The sequence below is a fragment of the Mugil cephalus genome, chromosome 4 (genome assembly GCF_022458985.1).
Source record: "Mugil cephalus isolate CIBA_MC_2020 chromosome 4, CIBA_Mcephalus_1.1, whole genome shotgun sequence".
NCBI classification, from domain to species: domain Eukaryota; kingdom Metazoa; phylum Chordata; class Actinopteri; order Mugiliformes; family Mugilidae; genus Mugil; species Mugil cephalus.
Window position 1 is genome coordinate 15,545,352 of NC_061773.1, and position 16,509 is coordinate 15,561,860.

The 16,509-nt window shown below is 40.2% G+C and overlaps 3 protein-coding genes across 4 annotated transcripts; all 3 read right to left on the reverse strand.

The window, feature by feature from the left end:
• Positions 1-1,419: 1,419 nt before the first annotated feature.
• Positions 1,420-5,363, reverse strand: LOC125006178 (complement C1q subcomponent subunit C-like). Of its 2 annotated transcripts, none has more exons than XM_047581978.1 (7): positions 5,242-5,363; positions 4,156-4,357; positions 3,724-3,897; positions 3,238-3,314; positions 2,989-3,105; positions 2,043-2,129; positions 1,420-1,811 (listed from the first exon to the last, which is right to left on the reverse strand). In XM_047581978.1, the coding sequence occupies exons 2-7, from the start codon at positions 4,316-4,318 to the stop codon at positions 1,653-1,655; spliced, it is 777 nt and encodes a 258-aa protein (XP_047437934.1). In that variant the 5' UTR covers positions 4,319-4,357; positions 5,242-5,363; the 3' UTR covers positions 1,420-1,652. The 2 variants fall into 2 exon arrangements, with proteins under 2 accessions (XP_047437934.1, XP_047437935.1); XM_047581979.1 differs by having other exon boundaries at positions 4,156-4,350; positions 5,242-5,337.
• Positions 5,364-5,623: 260 nt separating this feature from the next.
• Positions 5,624-9,827, reverse strand: LOC125006212 (nuclear factor 7, brain-like). The gene has a single exon (XM_047582044.1). The coding sequence runs from the start codon at positions 9,633-9,635 to the stop codon at positions 8,211-8,213; it is 1,425 nt and encodes a 474-aa protein (XP_047438000.1). The 5' UTR covers positions 9,636-9,827; the 3' UTR covers positions 5,624-8,210.
• A 1,584-nt stretch (positions 9,828-11,411) lies between these two features.
• On the reverse strand, positions 11,412-15,700 carry LOC125006193 (zinc-binding protein A33-like). Its single transcript, XM_047582010.1, has 2 exons — positions 15,590-15,700; positions 11,412-15,446 (listed from the first exon to the last, which is right to left on the reverse strand). Exon 2 carries the CDS (start codon positions 15,427-15,429, stop codon positions 14,029-14,031), a length of 1,401 nt encoding a protein of 466 aa, XP_047437966.1. The 5' UTR covers positions 15,430-15,446; positions 15,590-15,700; the 3' UTR covers positions 11,412-14,028.
• Positions 15,701-16,509: the final 809 nt, after the last annotated feature.

Consider the following 16,509-nt stretch of genomic DNA (forward strand, 5'->3'; position numbering starts at 1 on the left):
CTCCACACGAGTGATCCAAAGGCAATTGCAGAAAATGATGCAAAGAAAGGTACAGAAAATGATGACGCCATCCAGTGGGTCAGATCGCTCCTGGGCATGCATCCGCTGCCTGTCCTTCTACCACCACAAACAACACCTGGCATTGGATGAGAGGATGGTTGCCACCTGTTTGTTTTGGTCGACATGAATACACAGTGGAATACATCCTTTACACAAGAAAGGGCCCCATGTCTGTCTCAAGGAATGTGTTTTCCTTTGATGTAGTTGTGCAGCTGGCCCCCTGCTCTTCCGCCACTTTATCTGGGAGGGATTTGGTGTTTGTGGCACCTACTAAGAGGGGAGAATCGGCATGACAAAAACCAAAGAGAATGCACTGGACAAAAGGGCATTGAGGTGCAGCATCCGACGGATCACAGATGGAGACCTTATGTTCATCAAGTGGAAGGACACCCGCGAGGTCTCCCTCTGCTCCAGTGCGAAGTCAGTCTACAGCGTTGACATGTTGAAGCACTGGCAAAAGACGGGTGAGCAACACCCACCGCTGTGTGTCTCTATATCCACACTGAAAGCAGTGACTGAATACAGCAAGTATATGAGAGGAGTTGACACCTCTGATCAAATGGTTGGAACCAGATCAGTCCACCACAAAACTAAGAGGTGGACCATCACGGTGTTGCATCAACTTCTGGACGTTTGTGTGACCATCAGCTTCATAATCCACAAGGAGGTGCGTGCCAACTGGAGACACATGACCTGGCTGCAATTCCAAGAACAGCTGACCGCACACCTACTTTGAACACCACTGAAATGCTGTCCTCCTCATCCACCAGATACCCACCACTACCCTGACCCCACAAGCAATGGGATTCCAGATTTCCAATGGTCGACCAAGGGGTCAGCAAAGTTTGCAAAGTTTGCAAAAGGTGCACGAGCTGAATGTGCAAATTTTGCAATGCGACACTGTGTCTGCAGCCACACAGGAACTGCTTCAAGCAATTCAATATTGAGCAACCACAATCTAATGTGTAGATATTGTGTAACATTTTATTGTGAAAGTATGAACTTATATTGTTATGATTATAGTATTGTTGTTATGTTGTTACAGTTTTTATATTTGACATGAGAATGTTGAGATTGTATTTTTAGTGCACTACGTATGTAAACTGTATGAAATTCTCTTCAGTTTCTTCAGCCATCACCCTCCTCTCCTGTGGAACCAGCTCAGGAACCAGGTTTGGGTTGAGGACTCTCATCTGCCTCATGTCTTTTGTGCACATGTTCCTCTCCTCCAGTCGTTCCTTCATGTTTTCCCTGATTCAGTCTACCTTGGATTTTGATCTTGTAAAGCATCTCGCGACAGATTCTTATTGGTAACATATAAATAAAATTCAGCCAAATTAATAATACAAAACACAAAAATAAACACAATTAACTTTAATTTGGTTTTCACAGACGGATTCAATGACTGTTAACACTACAAAATGAAAACAAAAAAAGCTAAGATGAACACCTCCAAAATCATTTGCAGGTTTAAAGCCAACGTGTTTTACAAATATAGCGGTACTGTTTGTACTGTGTTATTGTTTCAAAACAAATATCATATGCTAAACTGATAAGGTGGCGCAATCTCCAACTCCACGCTGCAGTGAACTTTATTGAGGATCGGAGAAAATCAGGAAGCCGCTGAAGATGATCTGTTTTTCTCTCGTGTCTCTCATGCTTCGTGCATCGACTATCTGTTCGTCTCTAAAGGACTCCAGCCAAACCTTCTGCCCGGCCGTCAGCTGTAAGACCACGCCACCGGACAGCACCTGAGACATAACAGAGAGAGAGGGAGCATGAACAAAGAGCAAGGAGAATTAATATATGTAGAAAAAAATGTTCCTCAGGAGATATTTTTGCTTTTTTTTGTCACATAAATGCATGAAACATATATGATATATAAAAAATATAATATAACATCAAGTTATCACATCATGTCATCTCAAGTCAGGACTAATCAACAATTTGTTTACATTCTCTATCAAAGATTTGAAAATGACCTGTTCGGATTGTCTGTTGGCGTTGTAATCACAGAAGCCCAGCTTGTTGACCAGGGAGTCAGAGACTATGTAAATGCATAAGCTGACCTGCAAACACACAACACACAACACACGACTATAATGACGATAATGGAGTGAAAGTTAGTCAAGTTAGAATTCTCTCTGCAGGTTGTTTTTTTTTTTGTTACCAAAATTAAAGCACATTTCTGTCACATATATTTAGGAATAGAAAATAAAACAGTTTGAGTGTTGGAGTGGACCACACAGGTCAGCATTCTCAGTGATCCTTCATCCTTGGTCCATGACCATGTCTCAGGGTCCTGCTCCTTCCTTGGACCACTGTTGATTGGTACTGACCACTGCAGAGCAGCAACAATCCGCTGTCCTGGAGCTGACCCAGTCATCTAACCATCACAGTTTGGTTCTTGTAAAAGTCTCTCAAATCCTTCTACTTGAACATTTTCCTGCTACTAACGTCAACTTTGAGGATAAAGCGACAGGAGCCATGTTAACCAGGTATTCACACAACCAGTGATTCTAACCCGTTGGTCATAATGTTATGGCTTATCGTTGTATGCATAATTAAAAGAAGAGGAAAGACGTTCTCAATACCCAGACCTGTGTTGAAGAAGGCGAGTGAAGCCAAAGACAGAAAGGTCCAATGCAAGCGTGCAGAAAGCGTGATGGAGCTAACCGAGGAGATGAAAGGCTGCTGGTATATCACTGACAGGAGCCATGAGATAATCAGTCATCTCATATTGTTATGGTCAATTGATGTACTGCTATTGGACCTCCATGCCCTTAAACATGCCTACATGGAAAACCCAAGGCAGGGAGAGCAGCAGCGAAGACGCCTCGGACACAGAACAAAGTTGGTGTAGGAGCTGGAGCGGAGGCAGGTTGAAACAGAAAGGATTTAGCGCTGAAAAGAGTGTGTGTGTGTTACCTTGGCCACACTCTGGAACGTAAAGTAGTAAACACCAGGTACCCTGCAGGTGAAGTAGCCTGCGGCAGTGTCAAAGTCACCTGGTTTGTTGACCACGGTATCCTGGTAGGTTATTATCTAACACACACACACACACAGTAAATATAATCAGGTTCAACTCTTGGGGTTATCCAAATTCATTATATTTGTTCAAGTTTCTCCAGATAATACACTGAAACAGCTGAGAGAGCGACGGGCGTCTGACTAGACCTGCTTGGGCTGAGGATAGCTGTTCGACGTCCTGATCACGGAGAAGGCTGACTGGGCCTGCTGAGCGGAGTGCTGTCCTGTGAGGAGAAGGTACAAACATCTTAATAAAGTAAATAAGATGATGTGCATGTGATCCCTCCTGGTTTGTGAAACAAAGTCAAACAGCAAAGGATAACCGAACATCTTTGTCTCCGGGTTAACATAAAACCACTTTACACAGATGTAGGGAAAATATAAACAAATGATTTGTCGAATGCTCTATTTGTGTGTGTGTGTGCTGCAGTATCACAAAAGGCCTTTAGGGACACATTATTTTATTACAGGCAACAGAAAGTTTGTAGACGTGACCTAGAGGAACTGTTTTGTAAAAGTGCAAAGAACCAAATCAATCAGATCGGACATTAAATGGACTTAGCTGCTGTTGGTTTTTAAATAAGTAGTATGTTAGCATGATATATGCTGTAGAGTCAGGAGTTGTGTCATTACCGGAGCCAATGCTCTTTCCGTCCGGGCCGGGGCGACCGGGGCCGCCAATGGGACCCGGTGGCCCCAAATTTCCACGGTAACCTTTGGGACCTACCACCCCTTGCAAGCCCTGGCTACCAATCTCGCCCTTCAGCCTCAGCAGGTCGTCTGGGTCCACAGGTCCGTCGATCACAGCTGGAGACGGACAGACGCATGATTAAAACCACCAACAGCAGATGTTTCGGTCCACAATAACAAAAATTCAAACGATTATTTAGAAAACATCAATCTGTGAATCGACATTCACTCTCTTTTTGGTCTCCACCACTTCCTCAGGAACATATCTGCTTCTCAGACCTCTCTGTCCACCACATGTTAATTAATAACAGGAAGCAGGACCATTCGGCCTGTGACTAAATTCAGGTTTCATGCGCTCTCATTAGCAATTTTCACCTGGCTCTCCTTTCTGTCCCTTCACTCCGGGCCATCCATCTCTGCCCGCAGTTCCTTTCTCTCCTGGCCGTCCATCCGTTCCTTTGCAGCTCTCATCACATCGGCTGGTCAACAGCAGAGAGGCGACGCACACCAGAACAGCCAACTCATAATAACCTCCCATGGTCCAAGGCGTTCAGTCAGGAATGATAAACTCTTGGTACTGAGGATGATGGAAAACAGAATATTAGAAAGAGATTCAAAAAGGAAACAAGTATTTGTTCTTGACACACTGAGGTAACTGCGGTCTGGAGATTTTAGTAACCACTTCACAATGAATAACCAACAATCAGCAACAGTCAAGATAAAGCAGCAGACATTATGTGGTCACTATTTTGACTAAATTAACCTGTAACGTTGAAGAAACAAGTGATAAAGTGAAGAGGGGTTAAAGTTTAAATATTCAACTAAAGATTACAGTTTTGTTGTACTAAGAGCTAATGATGGCAAAGCAAGCTCTTCAGATGTCAGATGTCCGACTAAAGGAAAGAAGATTTATCTACAACCGACTGTATTATCTCAACTAAAAATGCTTCATTTGTGTCTCCAGGTGCAATTTGAAGACAGTTAGTTCAGACACAGAAAAATAAAACAAATATCTGAAGTTCATTTCGGATCTGAAGAAGCTACTTGGAGGAAAAACGTCAAAAGTCCAGTTTGCTCTTGTTTCAGCATTTCTTAAAGTTTATGTTTTATTCTCCCATGTGAAAACAATCTAAAATTGATGTCGATGTAGATGGTGTGGACAGGACTGATATTTACTTGCATGCAAAAGATTTGCGTGTACATAAACAAGAGAAATAAATACTTATGCACACAGCAGCATTTGCAGTGAGAAACAGTAAGACATTTGCATAAGTTACAAGAAAAGCAGGACCATGTAATATTGAGTATAGACAGCCACCAGCGACAGTCAAACAACTTGCAGAGACTTGAAATTTGCTACTAATATTCATCCATCTCATTAAATGTTATGTCTTAAGTAACAGTTAAATTATTCTGCCACTAAACACTGAATTAATAGTTAAATGTTCATGTTCTACTCACCAGTCGAGTCTTGAGAGGTTTCAAGTGGCAATAGAAGGACGGTATTTCCTTCTTTTGCGTTGGACTTAAAAAAATGTTCAGTGACACACACACATGCACACACACACACACACACACACACACACACACACACACACACACACACACACACACACACACACACACACAGAGAGAGAGAGAGAAGAGAGAGAGAGGGAGCAACACGAACTTGTGTTTTCTGTCTGAAAGGACTTTTCTAAATTCATGTCTTCAGAGGTTTTCACCCTCAAATTATTATTATTTTTATAAAGAAATTATCCCACAGCTTTATTTATATATAAAAGTCACAACTTAATAAAACAAACACACACACACACACACACACACACACACACACACACACTGACTCAAGAAAGAAATCTCCAAGGAAATGAAACTCCTGATCTGACAGATTTCAGATCAGTCTGATGCAAGTTCAACTCTCGCAAATAAAAAAATTGGTTATTTTTTAAAACTAAACACAGAATTAAGAGCCATGTTTCCATGGTAACAACTGAAGACACCCCACTGAAGAGAAGAGGAAAACAGATTATTTTTTTATTATTATTATTATTTGACCACACTATTGAGCGAAGTAGAATAAATTGTGTGTATGGAGGAATTGCACCGATAACCAAGATGCACAGAGGAGGAAAAGAAATATAAAAAGGTCAAGACTTCGGAAACACTTGAACTACACATGCACACTACAACGTTAGTCAATATGAGAGAGGCCTTTAGTTGCTTAGAGGTTACCCTGGGTTTATTAGTGACCTCTCAGACTACTATGGGTCCCTTTTTTTTTTTTGTAGTGATCTTTGTTGGTTGACCACTCCTGTGTAAGGTAGCAGTCGTCTTAAGTCTCCTCTGTTTTCTGACTGCGAGTTTATGAATTTTAAGTTTTGCGACCTTTTCCAAGCTCCTCTGAAAGCTCATTTGTCTGTGCCATCATACACTTCCACAAACATGTGCTGTGAAGATGATATTGCTACAAATACCTTTTTAAACTAAATGACACTGAACAACACCTGGGTCTCATTACACTAATTAGAAACACTTCTGAACAGATGGACTGTGAAAGAGAAATTTAGTCTTGAACATAACTTGTAATCCTGGAAGTGCGCCACACAGTTATGTAACATTGGCTCATTTTCATGAATAAACACTGAAGTGTAATATTTCAGTCTGCTCTGAGCATCTCTGTGAAAATCTGCTGATGTTTTGAATTATTTTTATTCAGAAATGTCGAACATTCGGAGCAAAGTCAAAACTTTTAAGCAGAACTCGATTTATCAGCCAGAAGACGAGTGAGAGTGTTGGATTTTAACTGTACGCGGAGGGAAATGTCCCAAAGACAGAGTTTGTAGTCATAAATTTGAGACATATTAAGTGATTAGATTGGACATTGAAGGAATAAAAGAGATAACTAGAGAAATTTATAACAAAGGAACACAAGAATAAAATGAGATGATGCACATGAAACCGATTAAACGGCTGACATCTATAGGGTCTTGGTGATCCTGAGGTTTTTGCTGTTCGGGTGCCCACGTGTGGTCATTTGATGTAACTACAGCAGTTACTCATTAGACGCTGCTGCATACATTAACTATGAATTCAAATGATTGAAGAATTCTTGCAAAGCAGTCGTCTTATTGAAACTGACACTTTGCATTAAAGCAGGTGGAGCATAATCTAATTTTATTTTTGTGTGTGTGTATTTACCGTACACTGCAGCTAAAATCGAAATGTATGCAAGACGGAAAATTCCACATATCAAACTCTGTGGTATTTCCATGTGGTCCAGTTTAATTTAGTGACAGAACTGTTTTGTCTCTGGATTCTTATTTGAATTTTTGTAACCATTTCCTCGTCGTGTTGCAGAATTATCACCGGTCACCTGCTAGATCTCCAGTCAGTTTAGTGTGCGTCCCACAACCAACCATCGCCAACATTCAACCTCAGCCTCATCTTTACCTGCTGAAATTAAAAATCAGTATCACTTTTCACCACAAACCACTGGCGCTTTGTTCTGCTTTCCTTGTGACGCTGAAATTCTTAAGTCTGGGGTTTCTGGTGACATATATTAATCAGTGTCAAAGAATAAATGTGTGAACCAGATTTAGCAGAAAGCTAATTTCCATGTGTAGCTCGAACACAGAAACACACACCAGCAGATTTTCCTAATAAACTCCCCAGCAGTCACTTTGAACTGAAAACAAGACCAGTTTTATTTCATGATACTGCATTGAAGTCAAAATCTCTAGCCACCACCCCACAGCCCCCCATCTTATTTCAGCTTACTTTTTAATATAAATCACAACCTGAATTGGTGAGAATCTCCACAGACATAAAAGCAAGTATTCCTTAGCAGCTAACAATAAATACATTTTTAAAAAAAAGCTGGAAAAAAAAAGATTTGATCTGCTTGCTTATCAAAACTTTTTTATATAAAAATAAAACAAAAGCTAAAGAAAGTCTCCACTTTCATCTCGTTGTCATGCTTTGGTTCCTAAAGTAGCAAAAAAAGATAATTTCCAAACTTTTAACAGATTTTTGAAGATGAAAATATTCTGCTCTGATTTTCCAAAATTCTCTTAGCACCATATATCTATAGCAGTCTGGAGGTGTCGTGGGCCTCACCAGCGAAACACCCAAGAAGGAGGGCGTCCACTTGATAACCCAAAGGATGCTGTCACTCACATCTAGTCTCTCGAGTTTATCTACTGGATTGTCGGGATGAGACAGAGAACTGAATCCTGCCTTAGAGTTTTAAGTGTGTAAGTGCAAGCACCCCAAACAAACAAAATACATATTTCAAGTTGTGTTAAAAGAAAAAAAAAAACTTCGTATAAAAGCAGCTTATTTGCTTCTGTGTGTATCTGAACAGTTTTGATCTGAGGTTCATGCAGAAAGCACGTCTAAATCTGGATCATCTTCACCATCCTCACAATCTAACTGAAGGGTTCTCGTGTTATAGAGATCTTGTTTGGTAAAATCCTCAGTGGGAGCTCATTTAAAGTCCCCATGCATGGAAACATCCTGTCAATGAAAGTGTGCGTGAAGGCCTGGATTTGTGTGTTGGTGTCCGGGTCAGAGAACAACAGCTTCCCTTTGTTCCAGTCCAGGTGAACTCTGATCTTCTGGAGCTTCTTCTTCACTCTGAGAACAGTCGGTGGCTCTCCCATCACTCGTGAGCTGTATTTGCCGTTGTAGAACTCTATCTGCCAGAATCCAGATTTTAGCCGGCCCTTCTTGTGGATGGTTTCTGCTGCCACGCCCACAAACCAAGCCATGTTGTCTCCAACTGCAACATCCCAACTGTGAATGCCCGAGCTGAATCCCTCGGAGGCCCGGACAGAGCGATGGTAGTCGGTCCTTTCTGGATTTTCAGGAAGCCGCCGCCTCTCTCCGTGACTCACACTGGTCAGATCTTCAGAGACGATGAATTCTGGGTTGGCAGTGTTCGGATCCAGAATCACAGGACTGTAGGAGACCATGTTCCTCATCTTGTTCCAGATGTTGAAGGCTAAGTTGCCCAGATGTTTGGCCACATCTATGAGAGCTCCTGAGACCATCTGTGGATCATCCATCAGGGGGCGCTGCTGCACTCTTTCCACTGCAGCCTTGTAGTTGATCAGGAATGAGACGTCTTCAGCTTTCAGCTCCTTCTCTGTGACTCTGATTGTGTCTGAAAGAGCTGTTATCTCTATGCTCAGCACATCAATATTCACCTTGATGATCTGACTCTTCTGCTCCTCTTCCTCCCTCAGAGCTTTGATCCTGGCCTCCTCTTCCTCTTGTAGAAACTGGTGAAGCTTCTTAAACTGCTCCTTAATCTTCCTCTCTGTGTGTTCAGCCTGGACCTTAATGTGTCCCGCTGTTTCATCAAAGTTTGCTTTTACGGACTGAAAGACCTTTAGTTTTTCCTGAACAGGTTCCAGGAGCTTCTGTAGTTTCCCTTTGTGCTCATGTGCAAATTCGTGGATGGGTCTGAACCTGTGGTTGATGTGTAATTTTGAATCCCGACAGACGAGACATGCTGGTTGTTGATGGTCCAGACAGAACAGTTTCAGTTTCTCAGCGTGCAGACTGCAGAGAGGCTCAGACCCGGCTGAAACTCTCTGATTTCTCTCCAGCAAAAAGGCGTCACACAGATTCTTTAAAGCCAAGTTACGCGGTGGTTCACTCCTTGATGATTTTCTCTTACAAATCGGACACTCCTGTATGGGTTTACCTCTCCACCAGGTCTGCAGACAGTCTCTACAGAAGCTGTGGCTGCACGACAGGACAACAGGCTCTTTGAAGATGTCCTGGCAGATAGGACAGGAGAGATCGTCTTCAGACTGGAAAGGCATTAGGACCCGTGACAGAATCATGTAAACAGGAAATCACTCTCGGCTAATTGTCTTCCTTTGCAAAGTTCCCTGAAAGATAGAAAGATACATTCCCTCGTTTTGTATTTGTTTTTTTTTGCTTCTTAAATTTACAGTTCAGAAATGCAGCGTGGTTAAAGTTATTTGCTGCTCTGGCATTCCTCCCCCGGTGGAAGTAGACTGTTTCAGTCTCTCTCTCCCTCTCAGGGTGTGTGTATTTGTTCCTTCCTGGTTAAGGAGCAACCACAGTGTTTCCTGGTTTGTCTCGGAGGTGGAGCTTTGTCAGGTGATCTGTGTCACGTAGCTCTGCCCTTATCTTAAGGCACAAGTTCCCTTGAGCTGTTCATTAATCTAGTACATCAGTAACACTCTTACTGTTTGTGTGAAAATAACAGAGAAGACCTCTGATTTGCTGTTTGAGCACGGTTTTCTTTAGCCTTTTCAAAGATCTTCAGTTTCTCCTGTACAGGCGTGAAGATTTTCAATAGCTCCTGTCTGTGATCCTATGTGGATTCATCGGTCAGTCTAAATGTATTTATTTATTTTTTGTGTATTTTTGAATCTCTACAGATGACACACACCGGCTGCTGATGATCCAGACAGAACAGTTTCAGTTTCTCAGAGTGCAGACTGCAGAGAGGCTCAGATTTTGTAGAAGCTTTCCGGCTTCACACAGGTTCTTTAACACCGGGTTACAGGGTGTTTCATCCTTTGATGATCTTCTGTTACAAACCGGACACTGCTGTATTTGCTTCTCTCTCCACCATCTCTGCAGACAATTGAATCATTTACCTCCTCTCCCTGAGTTGTGAAGCTAAATCAGGTAAACTATTAAGGTAAACAAAAACATGCAGTATTTACGTGCTAATTTGCTGTTTATTAAGTTAATCTGCAGAGACTCTACTCTAAACTTTAGAGTCTACTCTAAACTCATGGCTCTCATCAGTGAGTGGTCAGCAAGTTGAACATTTTGTCATGCAAGATGATGTTAGAACCATAAAAAAGGTATTTGAGAGACAAGACAAGAACCGAACTGTCATGGTGACGTGTCTGGGTCAGTGCATCTCCAGAACTACAGCTCTTGTGGGTTCTTCCTGGTCTGTCGTGGTCAGTACCTACCAAACGTTGTCCAAAGAGGGAGAAGAACTACAGACAGGGTCACAGACCAAGGATCATTGATGGATATCTGGTCTGATCCAAAAGACCAGGTACTGTAGCAGATGCTGGTTATGATGTAACCTGTGATCCTGGCCTCCTCCTCAGGCATCTCTTTTTGTTTGGGGCTGTGTAGCTGGAGGCTGAGATCAAGTCAACATGTAACCAAAGCAACCAAAACTAAAGTAGGATCATGAGCAAAATAAATTTCAGTAAAGTCACATTTTAAAAAAACAACAACAAATGAACGCAAATTACCAAAGATCCAGATGGTGAAACATTTGTTTTAAAATACACTTTACAAATGACAACTTGCCTGTCTTACCCCACCTCTCGCCCTATGCCAGCTGGGATAGGCTCCAGCAACCCCCACAACCGTATGAAGATGAGATGAGATGAGATTACAACTTGCAAATGTTTATAAAGTTAACTTTTTGACATAGCTACCATTTTAGAGGGTAAAGTTGATGTAGCTTCATTATTATTGGTAATCAAATACATTTTTATTTAATTTATTTATTAAATTTTCAATTATTAAAAAAACAACAACATTTAGTTTGAATTGCTGACCACAGAAAATTACTTTGGAAATTACCTAACAAATTCAGGGAAAAAGATAACATCTTAATGAATTCAACATAAGTTTTTGTTTTATTTTATTTTTATTAGCTTTATGAATAATAATAAATAATAATTCACCGCTTTAATTCACCATTCACATTTATATTTTTTTTCCCTCATTTTTCAATGAACTGAATGATTAGATCCCTGTGAATAAAAATCTCTCGAGGTAGCTAGCTGAGCTAGAGAAAAAGATAACATCTTAATGAATTCATCATAAGTTATTGTTTTATTTTATTTTTATTAGCTTTATGAATAATAATAAATAATAATGTCTGAATATGCTGATAGTTCAACTGAAATGCCAAAGTTGTAAAAGTATAAGAGAGTATCTGGTGTTCTCCCCATTTCCAAAACAAATAAGTTCAGAAATTAAGTTATGTGTAATAATGTCAAACGACAGAGGGAAAATTTATTGAACACATGCAGAAAGGGAGGTGGAAAAAGGCATGGAAAGCCAAGACACCAGCTGAAATCTATCAGTGATCAGAAAACCATCCTGCCCCTTGTCAGTGCAAATGAATATCAGCTGGTTCAGTCCAAACTGATGGCCTATAAAAAGGTGTGTCATTACTAAGGTGTCACACAAAAACATCTCATGATGAGTAAAAGCAAAGAATTCTCTCAAGACCTTTGCACCCTTGCAAAATTATTCTGATGGCACTGTTTACTGTTTGATTTCTAAACTTCTGAATGTTCCAGTGAGCACTGTTGGGCCCATGAACTGGAAGTGGAAAGAACATCATTCAACTATAAACCGTCCACGACCAGGTGCTCCTCACAAGATTTCTGACAGAGGAGTGAAAACAATTATCAGAAGAGTTGTCCAAAAGTCAAGAGCCACTTGTGGAGAGCTTCAGAAAGACCTGGAATTAGCAGGTAAAATTGTTTCAAAGAGAACAGTGAGCAATGCACTCAACGGCCATGGCACGTATGCACGCTAGACTGCGTACACGCTAGACCACGCAAGACTCAGGCATTTCTGAAGAAAAAGCATGTTGAAGCTCATTTTGCTGCACAACATTTGGACAAGCCTGTAAAATACTGGGAGAACATAGTCTGGTCAGATGAGAACAAAATTTAACTCTTTGGATGCCATAACACACACCATGTTTGGAGGACAAAATGCACTGCACATCACCCCAAAAACACCATACCAACAGTGAAGTTTAGAGGCGGGAACATCATGGTGTGGGGCTGTTTTTCTGCATGTGGTACTGGCAAACTTCATATAACTGAACGGAGGATGAATGGGAAAATTCTTGAGAAAACTCTGCTGCCATCTACCAGAATGATGACGATGAAGCGAGGGTGAACATTTCAGCAAGACAATGATCCCAAACATAGAGCCCTTCTGTTATTTTACATGTCAATAGCACCTTTAGAAATATGTTTACTATGAAAAATTGTGATGTGTTCAATACTTATTTTACCTGCTGTAAGTAAACATCCAGTTTGGCTGATCAATTGGATTGTTTGCTGAATTTGGACTTTAGATGTAATATTATTGAATATCTTTCCTAATCTTTCAATGCCATTTTAAAAAATACAGTTGACGTGGCTTTAGTTTATACACTTTAGCTAGCAAGCCTAGCCAAGAGTAAAGTAGCACATCAGCTGTCTAGCTAGCTAAAGTCCTAATATTGTAAAAAAACAAAAACAAAAACAAAAAAAAGCTTTTATTATTAGTTTAAAAAAACTCGGTGAATTAATTTTATACTTTTCTAATATTTGTTTTGCTGTGTAAATTTTAAAGTTATGATTATTTAACTGTTTCCCCAGTTGTTGTTTGAGCAAAAACATCTTAGATAAATTTGGTCTTTTCTGCTTTAATTTACCGTTCACATTATATTTTTTCCCCCTCATTTTTCAATGAACTGAATGATTAGATCCCTGTGAATAAAAATCTCTCAAAACTGGCTAGTTTGCAGAGGTAGAGGTAGCTAGCTGAGCAGTTGGCTTATTAGCATAAGTAGAATTTTAAACTAAGCTAATTTGATACTTTTTACATATTTGGTTAATTCTTCCACAATTCCTTTCTACAGTCCATGCAAGATTACATATTAGATATTTGTGAACAGACCACTAACCATAATCTGTAATCTTTGAAATTTAGTTAGCTAAGATAACTTTAGCTTCTGGTTAGCAAACCCCCAAATACTTACTGTAATTGCTAATGTTTGTCGTATGAAAAGCTGAAATCACAAGATATTCATACATAGAACAGCTGTAACACTAATTATCCTTTGAACATCGATAATAATTAATCACAAGACAAGTCAAATGTATTTCATTGCCCTGTTTGTATCATGCATCAGTCAAAACACTCAACCCACACGAAAAAGTCAAGGAGTTACATATTAATGACGGAAAAGCGGGTTACACTGCAGGATTAGTGTGAAAATGTGTTAAATACGTGTAGTATGTATATATTATTATTTCTTGATTTAGTTCAATATTGAAATGCACTGTAGTTGTTATAAATCCAAGTTAATAAAAATGGCAAGCTTCAAACGTTTCAAAGTTAATACAAGTAGAATCAATAACACATATCTTAAATTAACCTGTATCTACAGTATCTATTCTTATCTATTACGGTTAAATCTCCCGATTGTCATCACTAACTAATGTGTTTCACTGTAGCAAAGACTGTCACTGGAGCTATAGTAAGTTGTTTTTCTTTCTTATTGCTGAAGTATGGAAACAACTTCTCAGTGAAGGTGTGCATGAAGGCATGAATGCGTGTGTTGGTACTGGGATCAGAGAACAAAAGCTTCCCTCTATCCCAGTCCAGATGAATTCTGATCTTCTGGAGATTCTTCACTGGGAGAACGATGTGGGGTTCTGATGGAGAGGCTGCCACATATTTACCATCGGTTAACCCAACTCTCCACAATCCAGACTTTATGTTTCCTTTCCTTTGGACGGACTCAGTTGCCACACCCAGGACCCAGTCTGTACTGTCTCCAACTTCAACATCCCAGCTGTGAATCCCTGAGTTAAAGCTCTCTGAGCCGAGGACAATGCGATAGAGGTCAAACCTTTCTGGGTTTTCGGGAAACTTTTGTTTCTTTTCATATCTCACACTGGTCAGATCTTCAGACAGGACAAGGTCTGGATGAGCAGTGTTTGGGTCCAGAATCACAGGACTGTAGGAGACCTTCTCCTTCATCTTGTTCCAGATGTTGAAGGACAGGTTGCCCAGATGTTTGGCCACATCTATGAGAGCTCCTGAGACCATCTGTGGATCATCCATCAGGGGGCGCTGCTGCACTCTTTCCACTGCAGCCTTGTAGTTGAGCAGGAATGAGACGTCTTCAGCTCTCAGCTCCTTCTCTGTGGCTCTGATTGTTTGTAAAAGAGTTGCTATCTCTCTGCTCAGACTTTTTATCATCTCCTTCACTGCTTTACTTTTTTGCTCCTCTTCCTCCCTCAGAGCTTTGATCCTGGCCTCCTCTTCCTCTTGTAGAAACTGGTGAAGCTTCTTAAACTGCTCCTTAATCTGACTCTCTGTCTGCAGAGCCTGGACCTTAATGTGATTTGCTGTTTGTGCACAGTTTTCTTTGGCTTTTTCAAAGATCTTCAGTTTCTCCTGTACAGGCGTCAAGGTTTTCAGTAGCTCCTCTCTGTGATCCTGTGCAGCTTCATCAATTGGTCTAAATTTGTGGTTGCTGTGTATTTTTGAGTCTCTACAGACGACACACACTGGCTGTTGATGATCCAGACAGAACAGTTTCAGTTTCTCAGAGTGCAGACTGCAGAGAGGCTCAGACCTCGTAGAAGCTCTCCGTTCTCTCTCCTGCACAAAGGCCTCGCACAGGTTCTTTAACACCAGGTTACAGAGTGTTTCATCCTTTGATGATATTCTCTTACAAACTGGACACAGCTGTATTTGCTTCTCTCTCCACCATCTCTGCAGACAGACTTTACAAAAGCTGTGGCTGCATGAGATGACAACAGGGTCTTTGAAGATGTCATGGCAGATGGGACACAAAAGATCCTTCTCTGAACAGGAAGCCATTTTCACCTTGAATCTGCCTAAAAACACACACCAGGAAGAAAGTTAAACTGGAAATACCCCTGCAGTAACAAGTCCACTTACTTTCACTTTCATTCTCTGTTTATTTTTCAGTCAGTGTCGGGTTTATATTAAGTATTAATACTACCATTGAATCATTTACCTCCTCTCCTTGAGTTGTGAAGCTAAATGTTGCAGTCAACCTCGAAGTGTTCGTCTTTTCCAGAGAAGAGGGAAGTAGTTTCCTGGTTCCTGGTTCACGGTGACGTGAGATAAGAGGTGGAGCTCCGTCGGGCCATCAATATGATTCAGTTAAGGTTTCAGAGGAGAATCAAACTGTCACAATGCTTGGAGATTGGCTCATCATATCAGCATGCCTTTCTTGGGAAAAGCACTAAGAAATCAGGACGAGTTCTGTCTTGCAGGTTGTCTGAAAACACAAACCAGGTTTATTTACACTGGCATTCCCAGGTTTTACAGGAAAACTGAACAAAGGACAAAAATAAAAATATTATTAATATTATTAATAATAATAATAATAATAATAATAATAATAATAATAATAATAATAATAATAACAATAATAATATTAGGGGTGTATTTGTATTCAAGTAAAATTCAAAATAGGTGTAAATTTTTATTTTTTGTTACACTAATTTAGGATAAGTGTTAAATGCATTAAATGCTGCTAATATAGGTGATTTAGGCTGACTCGAAGGGGCAGAACATGACTGATGATGATTTGGTGCTTCGGTGCTTCTTCAGTGCAAATAATGTTTTTTTTATTTGTTCGAAATAAGTGTTTGTAAAAAACTGTTATTTGTGCCTTTCTGAATACTGTATTCAGGTTCAGCTCCAGACCTAATTATTATTGTTGTTATTACTGTTAGCTTCCAACTCACAAACTGCTCAGTTAAAAAAATATTGTATTGTTTTTAACCAAAGTGGAATCATATCAGAATTACAACCTATGCATTGTAAAAAAAAAAAAAAATTTAAAGTCAAAAGGTAAAAAAAAACAAAACAACAACAGCCAAATAAAGTGAAGATAACATAACATGAGGGCCCAAATATAGTTTAATT